Source organism: Trichechus manatus, unplaced genomic scaffold, assembly GCF_000243295.1.
Source record: "Trichechus manatus latirostris isolate Lorelei unplaced genomic scaffold, TriManLat1.0 scaffold00028, whole genome shotgun sequence".
In the NCBI taxonomy this organism is placed as follows: domain Eukaryota; kingdom Metazoa; phylum Chordata; class Mammalia; order Sirenia; family Trichechidae; genus Trichechus; species Trichechus manatus.
In genome coordinates, this window is record NW_004443964.1 from 17,424,129 (window position 1) to 17,443,211 (window position 19,083).

The 19,083-nt window shown below is 50.1% G+C and overlaps 2 protein-coding genes across 8 annotated transcripts; one reads left to right on the plus strand and one right to left on the minus strand.

Moving 5' to 3' along the window:
• Positions 1–4,985: 4,985 nt before the first annotated feature.
• On the plus strand, positions 4,986–18,816 carry ICAM2 (intercellular adhesion molecule 2). 6 transcript variants are annotated; one of them, XM_023729353.1, is made up of 6 exons: positions 9,827–10,083; positions 10,776–11,042; positions 12,259–12,579; positions 13,490–13,612; positions 15,413–15,467; positions 18,218–18,319. In XM_023729353.1, exons 1-5 carry the CDS (start codon positions 9,891–9,893, stop codon positions 15,439–15,441), a joined length of 933 nt encoding a protein of 310 aa, XP_023585121.1. In that variant the 5' UTR covers positions 9,827–9,890; the 3' UTR covers positions 15,442–15,467; positions 18,218–18,319. The 6 variants fall into 6 exon arrangements, with proteins under 6 accessions (XP_023585122.1, XP_023585121.1, XP_023585123.1 ...); XM_023729354.1 differs by lacking the exons at positions 15,413–15,467; positions 18,218–18,319 and adding an exon at positions 4,986–5,050 and having other exon boundaries at positions 9,989–10,083; positions 13,490–14,122; XM_023729355.1 differs by lacking the exon at positions 13,490–13,612.
• PRR29 (proline rich 29) lies at positions 14,287–17,170 on the minus strand. Of its 2 annotated transcripts, none has more exons than XM_023729356.1 (6): positions 17,111–17,170; positions 16,768–16,822; positions 16,483–16,586; positions 15,005–15,228; positions 14,775–14,845; positions 14,287–14,637 (listed from the first exon to the last, which is right to left on the minus strand). In XM_023729356.1, the coding sequence occupies exons 1-6, from the start codon at positions 17,168–17,170 to the stop codon at positions 14,609–14,611; spliced, it is 543 nt and encodes a 180-aa protein (XP_023585124.1). In that variant the 3' UTR covers positions 14,287–14,608. The 2 variants fall into 2 exon arrangements, with proteins under 2 accessions (XP_023585124.1, XP_004374487.1); XM_004374430.2 differs by having other exon boundaries at positions 16,768–16,843.
• Positions 18,817–19,083: the final 267 nt, after the last annotated feature.

The window sequence follows — 19,083 nt, forward strand, 5'->3', positions numbered from 1 at the left end:
GGGAATGTAAAATGGTACAACCATTTTGGAAAACAATATGGCACTTCCTTAAAAAGCTAGAAATAGAAATACCATATTATCCAGCAACTCCACTCCTAGGAATGTATCCTAGAGAAATAAGAGCCATCACATGAATAAACATATGCACACCCATGTTCATGGCAGCATTATTCACAATAGCAAAAAGATGGAAACAACCTAAGTGCCCATCAACAGATGACTGGATAAACAAACTATGGTACATACATACAATGATGAATCTGTGAAACATCTCACAACATGGATGAATCTGGAGGGCATTATGCTGAGTGAAATAAGTTAATCACTAAAGGGCAAATATGGAATGAAACTACCATCATAAAATCTCATGAAAAGGTTTACACACAAAAAGAAACAATCTTTGATGGTTATGAGGGAGGGGAGGAGTAGGGAGGGAAAAACACTAAATAGAAAATAGACAAGTGGTAACTTTAGTGAAGGGTAAGACAGTACAGAATATTGGGGAAGCCAGCACAACTTGACCAAGACAAGGTCATGGAAGCTCCATAGAAACATCCAAACTCCCTAAGGGACCGAATTACTGGGCTGAGGACTGTAGGGACCATGGTCTCGGGGAACATCTAGCTCAGTTGGCATAACATAGTTTATAAAGAAAATGTTCTACATCATTCTTTGGTGAGTTGCGTCTGGAGTTTTAAAAGCTTGTGAGTGGCCATCTAAGATACTCCACTGTTCTCACCCTGTCTGGAGCAGAGACAATGAAGAAAACCAAAGACACAAGGGAAAGATTAGTCCAAAGGACTAATGGACCACAAGTACCACAGACTCCACCAGACTGAGTCCAACACAACTAGATGGTGCCCTGCTGCCACCACTGACTGCTCTCTGGCAGGGACCACAATAGAGGATACAGGACAGAGCTGGAGAAAAATGTAGAACAAAATTCTAACTCACACACACACAAAAAGACCAGACTTACTGGTCTGACAGAGACTGGGGAAACCCCAAGAGTATGGCTCCCGGACACCCTTTTAACTCAGTACTGAAATCTCTCCTGAGGTTCACCCTTCAGCCAAAGATTAGGCAGGCCCACAAATCAAAAAGAGACCAAATAGGTACACCAGCCCGGGGGCAAGGATGAGAAGGCAGGAGGGTACAGGAAAGCTGGTAATGGGGAACCCAAGGTCGAAAAGGGGAGAGTGTTGACATGTCATGCGGTTGGCAATCAATGTCACAAAACATTATGTGTATTAACTGTTTAATGAGAAATTAATTTGCTCCATAAACCTTCATCTAAAGCACAATAAAAAATAATAATAATAAAAAGAAAACAGAAGAGAAGCAAATAACCCAAATAAGAAATGATATGGAGGACATTACAACAGACCCAACTGAAATAAAAATGATCATAACAGAATATGATGAAAAATTGAACTCCAACAAATTTGAGAACCTATAGGAAATGGATAAAATTCTAGAAACACACTACCTAACTAAACTATCACAAACTGAGATAGAAAATCTGAACAGACCCATAACAAGAGAAGAAATTGAAGAGGTAATTAAAAAAAAAAAAACTCCCAACAAAAAAAGTCCAGCCCAGATGGCTTCACTGGAGAATTCTGCCAAACTTTCAGAGAACAGCTCACACCAGTACTACTCAAACTATTTCAGAGCATAGAAAAGGAAGGCATACCCCCAAATTGATTCTATGAAGCCAGCATGACACTGATACCAAAGCCAGGCAAAGACACCACAAAAAAAGAAAATTACAGACCAATATCTCTCGTGAATATAGATGCAAAGGTTCTCAACAAAATTCTAGCCAATAGAATTCAGCATCATACCAAAAAAAATAATACACCACAACCAACTGGGATTCACACCAGGTATGCAAGGATGGTTCAACATTAGAAAATCAATTACCGTAATCCACTACATAAATAGAACAAAAGAAAAGAATCACATAATAATCTCAACTGACACAGAAAAGGCATTTGATAAAGTCCAACACCCATTCCTGATAAAAACTTTCAATAAAATAGGAATAGAAGGGGATTTCCTCAATAATATACAAAACCCACAGTCAACATCATTCTCACCAGGAAGAGGCTGAAAGTATTCCCCCTGAGAACAGAAACAAGACAAGGATGCCCTTTATCAGCATTCCTATTTAACATTGTGCTGGAAGTCCTAGCTAGAGCAACAAGGCAAGAAAAAGAAATAAAGAGCATCCAGATTGGAAAGGAAGAAGTAAAACTATCCCTATTCACAGATGATATGATACACCTCAACAACAAAAAGACAATCCAATTAAAAAATGGGCAAATGATATGAACAGACACTTCACCAAAGAAGACATGCAGGCAGCTAACAGACCTGTGATGAAGTGCTCATGATCATTAGCCATTAGAGAAATGCAAATCAAAACTACAGTGAGATACCCCGATAATACTGGCACTAATCAAAGAAACAGAAAATAACAAATGTTGGAGATGTTGCAGGGAGATTGGAACTCTTACGTATTGCTGGTGGGAATGTAAAATGGTACAACCATTTTGGAAAATGATATAGCGCCTCCTTAAAAAGCTAGAAATAGAAATACCATATGATCCAGCAACCTCACTCCTAGAAATATATCCTAGAATAGACATATTGACATCCATGTTCATTGCAGCATTATTCATAACAGCAAAAATATGTCTAAACAACCCAAGTGTCCATCAACAGATGAATGCATAAACAAATTATGGCACATACACACAATGGAATACTGTGGAACAATGAAGAACAATGATGAATCTTTGAAACATCTCACAACATGGATGAATCTGGAGGGCATTATGCTGAGTGAAATAAATCAATCACAAAAGGACAAATATTGCATGAGACCACTATTATAAAAACTCAAGAAAAGCTCTACACACAGAAAAAAACAATCTTTGATGTTGTGATGGTTAAGATTGTGTGTCAACTTGGCTGGGCCATGATTCTCAGTGTTTTGGCAGTTGTGTGACGTTGTGATCACTCCCCTGTTGAGATGTGATATGCGGTCACCCCCATGATGAGATCTGCTGTGAGTAGCCAATCGGTTGAAGGGGAGTTTCCTTGGGCGTATGACCTGCATCAAGTGTGGGCGAACATTCTGGCAGGGGCTTGGGGGCTCTTGCTCGTTCTGGATCCTGTAGCTGGCTCCTGTTCATCTGACTTCCAGTTCTTGGGACTTGAGCTGGCAGCTTGCCTGAGGTCTTGCCTGCTGATCTTGGGATTTGTTGATCTTCACAGCCTGTGAGCAAGAGCCCTGCTCCCTGACCTGCCGATCTTCGGTTTGCCAGCCCCTGCAGCTACGTGAATCAGGAGGGGCCTCTATCCTGACCCACAGACTTGGGACGTTACAGCCTCCACAACTGCATGAACCACTTCTTTGATATAAATCTCCCTCTATATATATACATTTATACGCTTTACTGGTTTTGCTTCTGTAAAGAACCCAACCTAAGACAGATCGTTACAAGGGAGGGGAGGGTTGGGGAGGGGAAATCACTAACTAGATAGTAACTTCGGTGAAGGGAAAGACAACACACAATATAGGGGAAGTCAGCACGACTTGACCAAGGCAAAGTCATAGAAGCTTCCTAGACACATCCAAACACCTTGAGGGACCGAGTTACTGGGGCTGAGGGCTGGGGACCATGGTCTCCGGGTACATCTAGGTCAATTGGCATAACGTAGTTCATAAAGAAAATGTTCTACATCCTACTTTGGTGAGTAGTGTCAGGGGTCTTAAAAGCTTGCAAGTGGCCATCTAAGATACATCTATTGGTCCCATCCCGTCCAAAGCAAATGAGAATGAAAAAAACCAGATACAAGGAAAATATTAGTCCAAAGGATTAATGGACCACATGAACCACAGCCTTCACCAGCCTAAGCCTAGAACTAGATGGTGCCTGGCTACTACCACCAACTGCTCTGATAAGGATCATACAGAGGGTCCCGGACAGAGTGGGAGAAACATGTAGAACAAAATTCAAATTCCCAAAAACAGACCAGACTTACCGGTCTGACAGAGACGAGAGGAACCTGTCATGGATTGAATTACGTCCCCCAAAAAACGTATGTGTCAGTTTGGCTAGGCCATGATTCCTGGTACTGTGTGATTTTCCTATATGTTGTAAATCCTGCGTCTATGATGTTAATGAGGGAGGATGGGCGGCAGTTGTGTTAGTAAGGCAGGACTCAATTTACAAGACTAGATTGTGTCCTGAGGCTATCTCTTGAGATATAAAAGACAGAAGTGAGCAGTGAGAGAGGGGGACCTCATACCATCAAGAAAGCAGTGCCGGGAGCAGAGTGCATCCTTTGGACCAGGGTCCCTTTGCCAAGAAGCTCCTAGTCTGGGGGAACATTGATGAGAAGGCCAACAGAGACAGAAAGCCTTCCCCTGGAGTTGATGCCCTGAATTTGGATTTGTAACCTCCTGGACTGGGAAAGAGTAAATTTCTCTTTGTTAAAGCCATCCACTTGTGGTATTTCTGTTATAGCAGCACTAGATGACTAAGACAGAACCCCTAAGACTATGGCCCACAGACACTCTGCTAACTCAGAACTGAAGGCACGCCCAAAGCCCACCTTTCAGCCAAAGATTAACCCATTGCCATCGAGTGGATTCCACTGCCCCATAGGGATTACAAGGAGCAGGTGGTAGATTTGAACTCCTGACCTTTTGGTTAGCATCTGAGCTCTTAACCACTGCGCCACCAGCGCTCCTAACTTCGCCTAAAGCACAATAGAATAAATAAATAAACACGAAAGCAGAAGTGAACATGTGGTTAGTTTGGGGGATATAAGCCTGAGCACCAGAAGCATGTGACTCCTGAATGGACAGAAGGCGGAAACCCTATGTAACAAACAGACACGGGCAGGGGCAGCAAGCCCGTGGAGGCAGCAACACAACCCCGAGCACATTACACCCTCGCCCTCATCTCCACAGCGCCAGCCTGGGCTCCGGGAGTACCCTCGCTCCTCAATCGCGCAGGCTGTGCCCACAAGTGTAAGTTCATGCTTTTCACTGTCCCTCTGTCTCAGCTTGGCAGCGTGGAAGGAGTTCTGCGCGACTGTCAAAGCCTGAGTTCTAGTCCCTCCTCCTCCATGAGCCTCAGTTTCCCCAGAGTTCCTTTCCGTTTGACTGCACCGTGCATGTGCCGTGAGCTCTGGCTCTGCCTGTCTTGAGTTTCTGAGCCCTGGCCTTTGTGCTTGTTTCCTGCTTTTTGCCCCCTCCCCACCCTGCCTCTCCTGCTCTGCCATCTGGGTGACCTATTTGGGAAGGAGGGGCTGCCTTCTTGTCCACGGGCCACTTGGGGCGATCTAGTCCCTCGGAGCCCATGCCTGAGGGCCGGGGACGTCCCCTTTCCCCCCAGCGTACATCTTCCGTTCTTGCGCATTCAGGTGATTAATTTCACTGAGTAAATCCCACCTGCCTCTTCCCTGCCCCACGCTCACGTTGTTTTTTCTGGACATGTAGGAATTTCTCTTTTCCCTCTTTTTAAAAACTATATTAATGTAATATCTATTTGCTGATCTGTTTGAAACATGCCAAAATTCATGCTAAACTTTAGTTTGTATGAACTTTCCGTACTAACATGTTGCTCAACATAACAAAATTCTAACAAAAATCATTTTAATATAGTGCCTTTATTTCAGTCTTGACGAATTAACCTGTGAAATTTATACTTAGGTGGTAAAATTCATGTTACAAGTATAAATAGCAAATATCGTACTCTGGTTTACTGGAAAACGTAACTTGTGAGTCATGCTAAACATCTTGTTTAAAGAGAAAAATAGGGGTGTCATAGAGGTATGCAAAGATTTAATGATTCAAATAATCCTTTGTCCTTCTGAGAAACTATAGATAAGAAGTATGCAGTCAATGTCTCCCTAATAATGGTGATTTCTTAAATTTCTTTTTAAAAATGTGTTACTCGTTGCTGTAGTTTTTACTTTTATTTTTGATTGTGACTCATGGCAACCCCATGTGTTACAAAGCAGAACTGCTCCATAGGGTTTTCTTGGCTGTAATCTTTACAGAAGCAGATTGCCAGACCTTTCTTCCATGGCACCACTGGGTAGGTTCAAAGCACTAACCTTTATGTTAGTAATTGAGTGCAAGCCATTTGTGCCACCTAGGGTACATGATACATAAAAAAATCATATGAGACATACATGTACATTATACAGCACAATAATATAAGGAACACCCCTAAACCCACCACCCAACGCAAGGATGGAATATCACTCAACTTTGCATCTCCCTATGTGCTACTCGTCTCCCACCCAGACATAACCACCATCCTGAATTTTGTGTTTACCATCCCTTTGATTCTTTTTTTTTTTTGGTGCTTTACCACATATGTAAGGAGCTCTGGTGGCGCCACAGTTAAGCACTTGCTGTTAACCGAGAGGTAGGCAGTTCAAATCCATCCAATGGCTCCATGGGAGAAAGACATGGTAATCTGCTCCCTTAAAGTCAATTCCGACACATAGTGACCCTATATGACACAGTAGAACTGCCCCATAGGTAAACATTGTTGTTTTTGTTGTTGTTAGGTGCCGTCCAGTCGGTTCCGACTCATAGGGACCCCGTGTACAACAGAAAGAAACACTGCCTGGTCACGCACCATCCTCACAACTGTTGCTATGTTTGAGCCCATTGTTGCAGCCACTGTGTCAATGCATCTCGTCGAGGGTCTTCCTCTCTTTCGCTGACGTAGTTATCTAGTGCTGCTATAACCGAAATACCACAAGTGGATGGCTGCAACAAAGAGAAATTTATTCACTCACAGTCTAGGAGCCTAGAAGTCCAAATTCAGGGTGCCAGCTCCAGGGAAAGCTTTCTCTCTCTGTTTGCTCTGGGGGAAGGTCCTCGTCATCAATCTTCCCCAGTCGAGGAACTTCTCAGTGCAGGGACCCCGAGTCCAAAGGACGCGCTCTTCTCCTGGCACCGCTTCCTTGGTGGTATGAGATCCCCCTGTCTCTCTGCTTGCTTCTCTCTTTTATATCTCAGAAGAGATTGGCTTAAGTTGTAGATTAATATTGTAGATTAAGTTTACATAACTGCCGCTATTCCTGTCTCATCAACATCATAGAGATAGGATTCACAACATATAGGGAAGTCACATCAGATGACAAAATGGTGGACAATCATACAATACTGGGAATCATGACCTAGCCAAGGAGACAGATATTTTGGGGGAACACAATTCAATCCATGACACTGACCCTCTACTTTTACCAAGCATGATGTCTTTCTCCAGGGACTGGTCCCTCCTGATAATCTCCGAAGTACGTGAGACAAATTATTGCCATCCTCGCTTCTAAGGAGCATTCTGGCTGTACTTCTTCCAAGACAGATTTGTTCTGGCAGTCCATGGTATATTCAATATTCTTTGCCAACACCATAATTCAAAGGCATCAATTCTTCTTCAGTCTTCCTTACTCATTGTCCAGCTTTCACATGCATACGAAGTGATTGAAAACACCATGGCTTGGATCAGGCACACCTTAGTCCTTAAAGTGACATCTTTGCTTTTTAACACTTTAAAGAGGTCTTTTGCAGTAGATTTGCCCCACGCAATGAGTCATTTGATTTCTTGACTGCTGCTTCCATGGGTGTTGATTGTGGATCCAAGTAAAGTAAAATCCTTGACAACTTCAATCTTTTCTCCATTTATCATGATGTTGCATATTGGTCCAGCTGTGAGGATTTTTGTTTTCTTTATGTTGAGGTGTAATCCTTACTGAAGGCTGTAGTCTTTGATCTTCATCAGTAAATGCTTCAAGTCTTCTTCATATTCCAAAAGCAAGGTTGTGTCATCTGCTTATCGCAGGTTGTTAACGAGCCTTCCTCCAAACCTCATGCCACATTCTTCTTCATATAGTGCAGTTTCTCGGATTATTTGCTCAGCATACAGGTTAAGATTATACCCTAGGAAACCCTATGGGGCAGTTCTACTCTGTACATGGGGTCACTATAAGTCGAAAGTTGACTCGATGGCACCTAACAACAGCAACGTCACACACGTGTGCCTATTTATTTTTATTTTATAAAACAGTTATATAGCATGTACTATGTGCTAGTGATTCTAAGTGCTTTAAAATAGTAACTAATTTAATCCTCAACAACCCTGCGAGGAAGGTACTATTATTACTCCCATCTTACAGAAGAGAAAACTGAGGGGCAGAGAAGCTAAGTGACATGCCCGAGGTTAACCAGGTAAAAAAACAAGTGGCTGTCAAGTCAACTCCGACTCATGGCAACCTCACGTGTGTCAGATGAGGACTGTGCTCCTTAGGGTTTTCTTATGGCTGATTTTTTGGAAATAGATCGCCAGGCCTTTCTTCCAAGGTGCCTCTGGGTGGACTTGAACCTCAACCCTTTCAGTTAGCAGGCGAGCACATTAACCGTTTGCACCATCCAGGGACTCCAAGTTTACATGATTACATACGTCGTAAGAGATAAAGACAGGACATGCCTCCTGGTTCTTAGCGCAAGTTTCTCTAAGGCATATATCTAAGAGGGGAATTGTGGGCTATAGAGTATAAGAATATTCAGCTTTACAAGATAATGCCTAATTATTGCCCAGAGGACCCATTACACCCTCACCAGCAATTAAACGAGCTCCTGTTGACGTACAACCTCTTTAAAAACTGGTCTTGTCAGAATTCCTAACTTTTGCCAATCTTGTAGTTATAAAGTAGTGTCACATTGTGGTTTTAATTTTAACTTTCCTATTATTGGATTTAAGCATCTTTTCATTGGTTCAGGCATGTTTCCTTTTCTTTGAAATATTTATGTCTTTAATGGAGTCAAAGTTATCAATTGTTTATTTCATTTATGGTGATTTTGGGGTCTTATTTAAGAAATTCTTCCCCATCCTACGGACATTAAAAATAACCCTCCCATATTTCCTCCTAGAAGTTTTTTTTTTTTTTAATTTCACAAATAAATCCTTAATCTAAATGGAATTGATTTCTACATTTGGTGTGAGGTAGGGGTACATTTTTCCCTTATGTTTAACCAGTGGGTCCAGCATAATTGATTAAATAGTACCTTCTTTTGCCTAGAAAAAGGAGCCCTGGAGGCACAGTGGGTAAGCACTCAGCTGCTAACCGAAAGGTCAGTGGTTCAAACCCACCAGCCACTCCCCGGCAGAAAGATGTGGCAATCTGCTTCTATAAAGTTTACAGCCTTGGAAACCACATGGGGGCAGTTCTACTCTGTCCTATATGGTCACTATGAGTCGGAATTGACTTGAAGGCAACGGGTTTGTTTTTCTGGCCAGTGATCTATAGTGCCACCTGGGGGCTATTATGGGCTGCATTTCCACCTGTCCTGGGCCTCAAGTGTTAATCAGCCCAGTCAGGGGCAGGTTTAGGATGAAAACTTTCATTGGAAATTCATGTTGAATTGTGCTGGGCGTTTAGCTGGAGAATCTCAATTCCTGTCCAGGTTTCCTGCCTCTGCCCCTGAGCTACAGTGATTGCAAGTCCTGACCTCGGATATTCTCCACCCAGAAGTGACTCCAACAATGTGTCCTGTGGGATGGGGTGGGGGGGTTCCCCGGACCTGGGGTTGAAGGTGTCCTTCTCCTACGTGTATGCACAAAGGCACACACAGTGCACCTGAGTCCTGTGTGCACACACATGCACACATGCACGTGCTTCACCATACATGTGCCCCTCACCCACCCTGCTCTCTGCTTGGGGAGCATGCTGGGAGGAACTGTTCATTCTCTTGCTTATCAGCTCCTCCCCAGCTTCCTCTGTGTGGATTTTCAGTGGCCCGGAGCACTGGGAGCCAGCTGGTGTGGTGGCTTCCAGTGACCACTCAGATAATGAGAGGAAATGCAATCATCAACTCGAAGAATGCTGGAAATACTGGGCTGCAGCTCCTAGCGGCCACTCCTGACCTACACCCTCCGTCTCTCCGCAGGCGGCCCTCGGCTGTCCCGCAGAGGCCTCCCAAGATGTCCTCTTTTAGCTGCTGGGTCCTGCCCGCAGCCCTTCTCACCCTGCTCTGCTGCCCAGGTAAGTGGGTGCCCAGGGTTCCTGACTTGGCACACGCCAGCCCAGAGGATGGGGTGGACAGGGCCTCAGTGGGGCTGCCCTGCTCCCATAGCCTTGAGTTGGGGCAAGGGGGTCTCAGCTTCGAAGTTACTGAGGCTTTGTACACAGAGGCCGTGATGCCAGGGGTACAGGATGTTGGGCCAGCCTGGCTTCTAGTCCCCACAGCCCCTGGCAGCGTATGGGAGGTCCTGGCCTTTTGGACACCAGGTTGGACAGGCCCATAGCTTTGTGGCATATGGATGTGGCAGGTTGAGGCTGAATGGTGAGCTGGGTGGGGTCTCAGGAGGTGAAGGGACATTGGGGTTCAGGGAAGGGTGAGGACAGACCCCTATCTGGTCATCAGACGTGGCCTAGGGCACAACAGGGGGCAGCAGAGGGCATTGCCTTTGCTGGCTGCGGGCAAAGTGAAAATGAAACCCCTTTTCCAGTGGGCCTCAGGGCGTGTGAAGGAAACCTCCACCCTGCCCGCCCTGGGAAGCAGCCCCCTCAGTCTAGGTGTAGGGTGACAAAGCCTGAACAGGGGGGCCATCCCTAGGCTTTCTTCTTGGGCCCTTGACCCTTGATCCAGACCACCAGCTATGGGCAGCTCCACCAAGCAGGACAGCAGGGACATTTTGCCAGGTGGACACTGACCAGTGTTTCTGGTCTTCCAGGGTCTGCAGAGAAGGCATTTGAGGTATATATATGGCCAGAGCAGGTGGTGGTGGAGTCCAGCAGGTCCTTGGAGGTCAACTGCAGCACCAACTGTGCCCAGCCAGAAAGCGGTGGTCTGGAGACCAGCCTAACCAAGACCCTACTGGCCAGCCAGGCTCGGTGGTGTCAGTTCTTGATCTCAGACATCTCCCAGGACACAGTCCTCCTTTGCCACTTTACCTGCCTCGGGGAGCAGCAGTCCAAGAATGCCACCATCAGTGTGTACCGTGAGTGGCTACGTCATGGGGTCCTCCTCTCCCACAGGCAGAATCTTGTCTATTGAATGTAGGCAAAGCTGCTCTCTGTCACTGCCCTTGGGTGCTGTCCTCATGGCCCCAGCCTCCCTGACCTCTCAAGGTGACAAGGAGTAGGACCCCAACCAGGTGGCTTAGAGTCTGCTCACAGTCTTTATGGGCCTCAGAAGCAGGCCACCGATATTTGAGTCTTGCTCAGAGGAGGACAATCTAACCAAGATGTACACAAATCCAAATGTCCCCCAACAGTGTTCACAGTCTCCTCCCAGATCAGTACCAGCGCCATCACCAGAGCGGCCTGTGCCCCCCACCCCAGCAGTGGGGGCATCATCAGGAGAGCTGGGGCAGCCCTCCAATGGCCCCTTCACCCCACTGCAGGCTGAGGTATACCCGGTGTTTTTATCTTCCCCTTGTGGGCCCTTGAGAAATGTGTGACTGTCACACGCACACCTGCCCATGAGCCCCGAAAACTCGCCAGATAGGCCAGGATTCTCTCAGTTATCTTGGCACTAAGGGTGTCACTTGGGTCTTCCCCATTCCAACATCAGTGGATCAAATGAAGAGAAATATGCCCTAAATCCAACATATTATCCTGGGGTAGAGGTGGGGGTGGGGGGTGGGGGGAGGCAGAGTATTCTAGTTCAAAAAGGAATCCAGGGTAGCACCAGGTGCCCTGTTTGATAAGGAATCATGGCAGTTATGAACCTGATCTTGGGAAACTAAGGCCAGACTAACTCCAGCCCCCACCTCGAGTGAAAAACCTCACCGTTCACCTACTAATTCCAGCGAGCTCTTCCTTCCAAGTCTTTATCAACATAATTACTCAAATTGTTTCATTTTTGAAATTTCTATTTAATTCCTGGAGGGGAGAGAGACAGATCCAAACTTTCACATCTTCCCAGTTGGCTGTACAATTTCTGGACTTTCTCTTTGTAGACACCTGAGCACCTCCGTTTTGTCCATTCCCGAAACCATGTCAGAAAAACCACCACAAGTACATTCTTCAACCTGAACTGCTTCCTTCTTCCTCTTTCTTGCTGTAGAGCAGCCACACCCCAGCCCTCTTCCTTCCCCCAAGTCCAGCCAGGGACCTGAGAACACTGTGGTGGCAGCGGTGGCTCTGGCCTGGTGGGGGCTGCTGGGACTGCGCCCTAACCCTGACCTGACTTCCTTCCTTTCTCCCCTGCAGACCCTCCAAAGCAGGTGATACTGAAGCTGCAGCCCACCTCGGTGACCATAGGCAACCCCTTCACCATTGAGTGCAGTGTGCCTGGCGTGGCGCCCCTTGAGAGCCTTACCCTCACCCTGCTCCGTGGTAGGGAGACACTGTACAACCAGACCTTTGAGGGGGCAACAGTTGTCCCCCAAGAAGCCGTAGCTACATTGAATGTCACAGCTCACAGGGAAGACGGCCACCACAACTTCTCATGCCAGGCAGAGCTGGACCTGCGCTCTCGCGGCGGAGGCATTGTTCGAAGCATCTCGGAGCCCCAGGTGCTGGAGGTCTATGGTGAGTGGGAGCCAAGGGGGCTGGAGAGGGCATTCACTCCCAGCCCTTTAGGGGAAGAACCCTGTCCTGTTTTCTGCTGGCTTGGAGACAGGGACCAGGATCTCCACATTTAACTCCAGAGGATTCCCTCTTATTCTTCCAGTTCCCCAAAGCTCTCTCCCAATTCCCCAACTTGGACCCTGGCTGTTCCAGAGGCCAAGCTGTTCTAGGAGAGCTAGACTAGTTGCTTGGCCATTATCAAGCTGGGTGACCTTGATCAAGAGTCCCTGGGTGGTGCAAGTAGTTAACATGCTCAGTTGCTAACCAAAAGGTTGGAAGTTCGAGTCCATTCAGTGGCACCTCAGAAGAAAGGCCTACTTCCGAAAACTCAGCCACGGAAAGCCTATGGAGCACAGTTCTAATGTAGTACACATGGGGTCACCATAACTCAAAGTTGACTCAATAACAACTGCTAGTTAGACCTTGACCAAGTCATTCTCCTCTTTCTGGCCTTGGCTTCTCTTGACAATGAGGTTGGCCTGACCTGCAAGGTCCTCTGCAATTCTGCTGTCCTGTGACTCTGGGTCGCCAAGGTGTTCACCGTCTTTGGGAGACTTGGCATAAAGTTCACTCAGCTCCGCCCAAGGAGGGCTTGGCCTGGACCACACCACCCTTCAGACCATGGTGTCCAGCAACCACATGCTAGCCCCAGGGCTGATGACAGGTAGACATCTGTCCTCACAGTCTAACAGGGGCCTGGCTGGTGGCCTGGACTCCAGCCCACTCTTCTAAAGGGTATTTTTGGGGCAGACACCATGTGCCACTCCTCTCTGTACACAGGGTGATTGCAGCATGGATAAGTGGGCGGGTTGGTGGCAGGTGGATCTCCTGGAACCAGAGACTTCTAAGGCCACTGCCCCCTCCTCCCCAGAGCCCATGCAGGACAACCAGATGATCATCATCGTCACGGTTGTGTCAGTGCTCCTGTTCCTGTTTGTGACGTCTGTCCTGCTGTGCTTTGTGTTCGGCCAGCACTGGCACCAGAAGAGGACAGGTACCTATGGGGTACTAGCGGCCTGGCGGAGGCTGCCCTGGGCCCACCAGGCACAGGTGGCATGAGTGGCAGCCTCTGGACCTCAGCGTGCTTCCTCTGGGTTGTGGACCAACCCTGGCTGAAGAACTGTGTGACAAGCAGCAACTTTGGGGACATTTCCTTTTCTACTCTGAATACAAACACCTGGACTTAAACCTGTGCCCTTTCTTCTGGGATAACACCCAATGGCAGCAGGGGTGGACTTCTCTCCCTCGGCTTCCCTCCCACTCACAGGGGCCCTCTCAGAGCCTCGGCCAGCGCAGGCCACGGGGAGGCCCCCTGCTGTCCAGCGCAGGCACCAGAGCCCCCCCACCCCCCATCCAGCCCTGAGTGGCTCTTTCCCCCGAGGGAGGGTGGGGGGAAAGCCACCCTGGCCCACTGGGGCAGAGAAAGTCACTTTGTTCCCACTCAGCCTCCAAGACCTCAGGCACTCCTGGTTGGAGCAGGACACAGCTCTGACCTCTCCCTTCTGCCAACAGAGCCAGCTTCCTGGGGTGGGGGCGGAGCCCCAAGGGAGCCAGCTCAGCCCCAGGGCCCTCCCCAGCCAGGCCTCTCCCCCCTTGCTATGGGCCCCTCTACCCACCACTCTAGGCCTTCAAAGAGCTGTGGAAAACAGTGGTGCCCCACCCGCCACCATTATCAGGCCAACAGGAGGCCCTGAGCCCTGTCAGCGCATCCGGCCAGGAAACAGTGTGGCAGAGCTGGGCTTTTACGTGGCTTCCAGGCCCTGGGTGGTGGTCTCAGAGGCTCTCACCCCAGAGCCAAGATCAGTCTGCTCAGGATTGCAGTGGGGTGCAGAGGGAACTGGTTCACCAGAGGGGAGGGCCGCCAGGGTCAGGGCATGGCAGGGCTGCTAGGCGTGGAGCACAGACCACAGGCACGCTAGAGGGGCAGGGGGCCCAGGGGAGTTTCCACCCTGTGATGAAGCTGGCACGGGTCCAGGGCCAGCATCCATACTCATGGCAGGCTCTCAGCATCATAGTAATCTGGAAGAGACACAGCACCCTCATCTTTTCTCCCTCCTGCCTCAGTGGACCCCCCCAGTGAGGTTATGAGCCCCCCTGGCCACGGCATCTGGCCTCTCTGGCCTCATTCCCCACCGCCCAACCACCCGGGCTCCTACCTGAAGCTGGGAGGACATCCGCACCCACAGTCCCGGTGGCACTGGGGGGTGGGGGCGGGGGCACGGCTCTCCTGTGATGGAGGAGAAGAAGAACCCTATCAGAGGTCGAGGGGTAGCTTCTGGGGTTTTATCACTGAGCATCTCCACCCACCCCCCAGACCCTGGTGAGCTCTTCCAGCCCCATGCCAGAGCAGGGCCCTGGCAGCACACAGACCCCCAGCCTCACTCACGCCTCCCTCTTCCTAGGGGCAGGAGAGCAGTGCTGAATCCTGGGGGTGGCCTGCAGATGGGGCTGACATGAGGGAGGGGGGAGGAGAGGGGCTGGCCAGGGCAGCAGAGGGCCCAGGGTGGGCAGCGGGCAGGGCAGGTAGTGGTGGTGGAACACCAAAGGCTCTCCCTCCTGGACTTTCAGCTCTTCTTCCTCCTCAGACTCCTGGTGACCCTCCAGGTAGACCTGGAGATTGTGGGAAAGGGGGTAGGCAGGGAGATGATGATACAGGATCAGGCTGTCCCTCCCCCACCCCTCTGTTCCCCTAAATAATTTCTTCAGATCCATATTGTAATCATCGCTACCGTTTATTGAGCATTTACTACCTGCGAGCAAGGCACTGTGTAGACTTTTATTCCTTATTTTGCAGGTGGGGAAACTGAAGCTCAGAGAGGCTGAGCAACTTGTCTGAAGTCACCTAGCTAGTAAGTGGTAGAGCAGGGACTGAAGAATCCAGGAGTGACTCCAGAGCTGGGCTCATCCTAAGGACCCCTGAGGGCCTGGGGGTGGAGGGGATGACACCCCTGTCCACAGTTTTCCATTCAGGATGGGGATGGGGTGGGGCCCGCAGGAACAGATTACCCAATAAGCAAGGTACGCACAGGCTTACTTGTGCCTACTTACTAATCTTTAGTGCACAACTTCCACCCAGCCTGAGCTACTCCCGACCTGTCAGCCTTGGCCAGCAGCCCCTCTTCTTCCTCCCAGGCACCAGTGCCAATGTCAGCTCTTCATTCGTTCCCCCTCCAACCATCCCACCTCCAAAATGATCCCTGGTAGGGTCCCTCCTCCAGTTAAGAGGCACTGCCTTCCACAAGCTTCCCTGGCCTCTGCAGGCTCCTTTCTCCACTTCCCTGCTCACAAATCTGCAGGGTGCCCACTGGTGATAAAATTAGGCTCAGCCTTTGAGGCACACCCAGGGGTTCCTCCATGTGCCTCCTGACTCCGCCCCTGCGATCCTGGGTGGTGGAAACATCCCTAGCCTTCTCTGACTGGCAGTGAAGGGCTGGCTCAATGCCACCTGCTTCTCCTCGTTCCTCATCCCCAACCAAGTGTGTGCTCACGCTTTGAACCTCCTTGTGTAGTCACAGCTAACGATGGCTTGTACTCATAGGTATTCATTCACTTGTCAGCAAGTAACTATTGAGCCCCTGGTAAGTGTCATGCGCAGTGCCAGGCACCAGGGTACAGTGGGGCCTGCAGTCCATTGGGGGATGCACTGCAGGGAGACCTCCTTAAAAAAGGCCTGGGTCAGCTGGATTTGGGGACCCCCGTGGAGGCTGACATAGGGCCTGGCACGCAATAGATGGCCAAACAGACTCAGCCAGATGGGTGTGTGCTGGCTTCCGTGCTCCTCTGCCACCCGGTTCTTTTCTCCGGGAGGGCGGGGCGACCCCAGATGACCCCCGTAGCCCCTGTGCTATGCTTTGGCACACGTACCTGCAGGCTGGTGGCGGGCTCGGGAGTCAGCGCCCAAGCCACCAGGCGACTGAGTAGTACCTGGTGCATCTGCGCATTCTGCAGCATCATCAACTCCAGCAGTTCTAGGGGGCAGCGGTTCAGCAAGTCCACGCCGGGCCTTCGAACCTGCATCCCCACCCCCACCCCAGAGCTCTTCCCAGACCCCCAGCCCCCGGGCGCTCGGAAGTAGGAGCGGTGCACGGGTGCCCAGAGAATGTGCAGGGCAGAGGGGCGGGGGCGGCGGGGGACGGCCCGGAGTCTCACCTTCCTTCACGCGGCCCAGCTGCGGGGGCAGAGGCGGGACGACCCACGGGAGGGGCTGCAGGACGGTCACCCAGGGCTAGAGGTGTGGCGAGACAGGCCAGAAGGAAAAGGGATGGGGTACGTCGCGAGCTGTAGCCCTACCCCAGCAGGGTGCACCCCTAATCCTGCCAGGGTCGCGTTCTCCACTCATCCCCCTCCCGCTCAAGTCTCTTCCTCTCGGATTGGGGTCGATCTCCTCACCCCTCAACTCTCTCCAGGGTTCGGTTCCTCCATTCCCCAACCCCGCCACTTCCTCCCCCAGGCCCGGAATAACGCCGGCTCTGCTCCCCGGCCCAGCCCTCACCGTTGGGGCTGCACTCTGTGATGGCGGTAGGCCCCAGCTCCCGCCCGCTGGGCCAGCCATGGCGGGCGTAGGCTGGTCAGGGTTACCATGGCGACGCCGGCGACGCAGCGGGCGCCGGTCTCCTACCAAGCACGCGCAGGCTCCGCCCTGGTGCCCCGGGCCTGCCTGCGCCCTCCTCTCTCCTACTCCCGGGCCCGTGGGGTCCCTGAGGAACCCACTAGAAGCCTGTCTCTCTGCGAGGGGTCCAATTCAAATCCCCCTGCGCCAGGGCTGCCTGAACATCGCGTCTTGTTCCTCTGTGTACCTCCTAGTCCTGCTCATCCCCAGTACTGTGCCTGGGGGGCGGGGAACGTTTGTAGAGTGAACGCGTGGGCTGGGGAGGCCCGGCCCCAACTCCGACACTCGGTTTCCAGGCCTCAGAGCTGGATTGGCTCAGATGATGCGTTAAGCCGGAAGTGACAGTTTTGTAGGAGCAATAGGGTAGACTTGGGGGCCAGGGAAGGTGAGTGAGGAGGGCTGAGGATCTGCTCCTTGTCGCTGTGTGTGTTAGAAGGGCGTCCCTGCGGGCCGAAGACTGGTGTCTGGAGCCGACCAAGGCAGGAAGCGCAGGCCAGATTCACGGAAGAGGCGGGGGCCCTGGCTGGAAATGCACTGCTGACTCCTAGATTTCTCCCGCAGCAGCTGCTTGCTCCCTGGTTCTTGGCCTGGGCGAGCCACTGATTCTCAGAGGTGAAGGAGCTTGGGGAGTGCAGCACCACCGTCCCTGCTGTTGGAAAAATTACCAAAGCATGCCTCTTCTGACAGGGGCTCGGCAAGGTCTTCTCTGCTAAGAACAGGTGATGGGGAGATCTATTTTGGCAGCTGCGACCATCCTAAGATAGGCCCTAGGCAGCAGTCAAGGAAAATCTGGACAGGAAGCTGGGATTAGCACCCTGAGCTGCCCTTCCACCACCCTCCATGTTTGTTCGCTCCTCTTCACGGCAGTCCTGGTGTCTAGAACCAGAGACCATTCCTGTGTTCTCCCTTTGCGCCTCAGTCCCTGTCTGCAGAGGAGGGGGCCTGTGGCGGGTGCATTAGCTGTTCACGCACGTCTCATCTCTTCAACAGCCATCAACAAGCTGAGACCCAGGCACTGTGGACACAGGCTCCAAGTAAACAGGAGGAAGACAGAGGAGCATCTCTCCATCCCCACCGTCATTCCAGGTAGAAAGACGAAGCCTACTGCTGTGATCACCATCAATAAATCTGGCATAAGGAAGTGTCTGTATGTGTAAGATGCTGTTCTGAACTCTGGAGACACAGAGTGGTACCCAGTAGCGTATCCTCACTGCTCCAGCATTCTTGGGAAGCAAAAACATACCCATGTAAAGAAAGCAAAACTACAAGACTATGCAGAGTCCCCTCTTGGTGATACACAAGAAGGGATGATGAGAATGAGAGGACTCCATCATTGGGGAGGTGGCCGATGGGATGGAGCAGTGTGGGAAGGAGAGGATGGTCCAGGCTGGGGATACCGCCTGAGCACAGGCACACAGACAGGAATGGACAAGGCCTGTAATGGGTCAAACTGTCTGGCTGTGGTGGAGGAGCCCGGCAGGGAGCAGTAGAAGTTCCAGTGGTCCAGGCAGCTACAGGTCAGACTCGAAAGCCAAGTGATGGGATTTAGGCTTCACCGTGTGGGTAATGAGAGCTATTGGTGGGTTTCGAGCAGGAGAGAAGTAAGGGCATGATGGGCACAGCCATGTTTTAGAAAGATTCATCTTATCCCTTACATCTTTGTTTCTATCAGCCAAGAATTAGAAATAACAAATGTCTGATGGTGGTGTATCCACTCAACTGAATACTATTCAGCCATTGACAATTATGGGATAGAGTATATCTATTGATGCTGCCTTTGAGAGGAGCACAGTGAGGCCTGGGGAGTGGTCGCCATCCCAGCAACTCTGCTGAGCTCTGGTCCAGACTCCATGGAT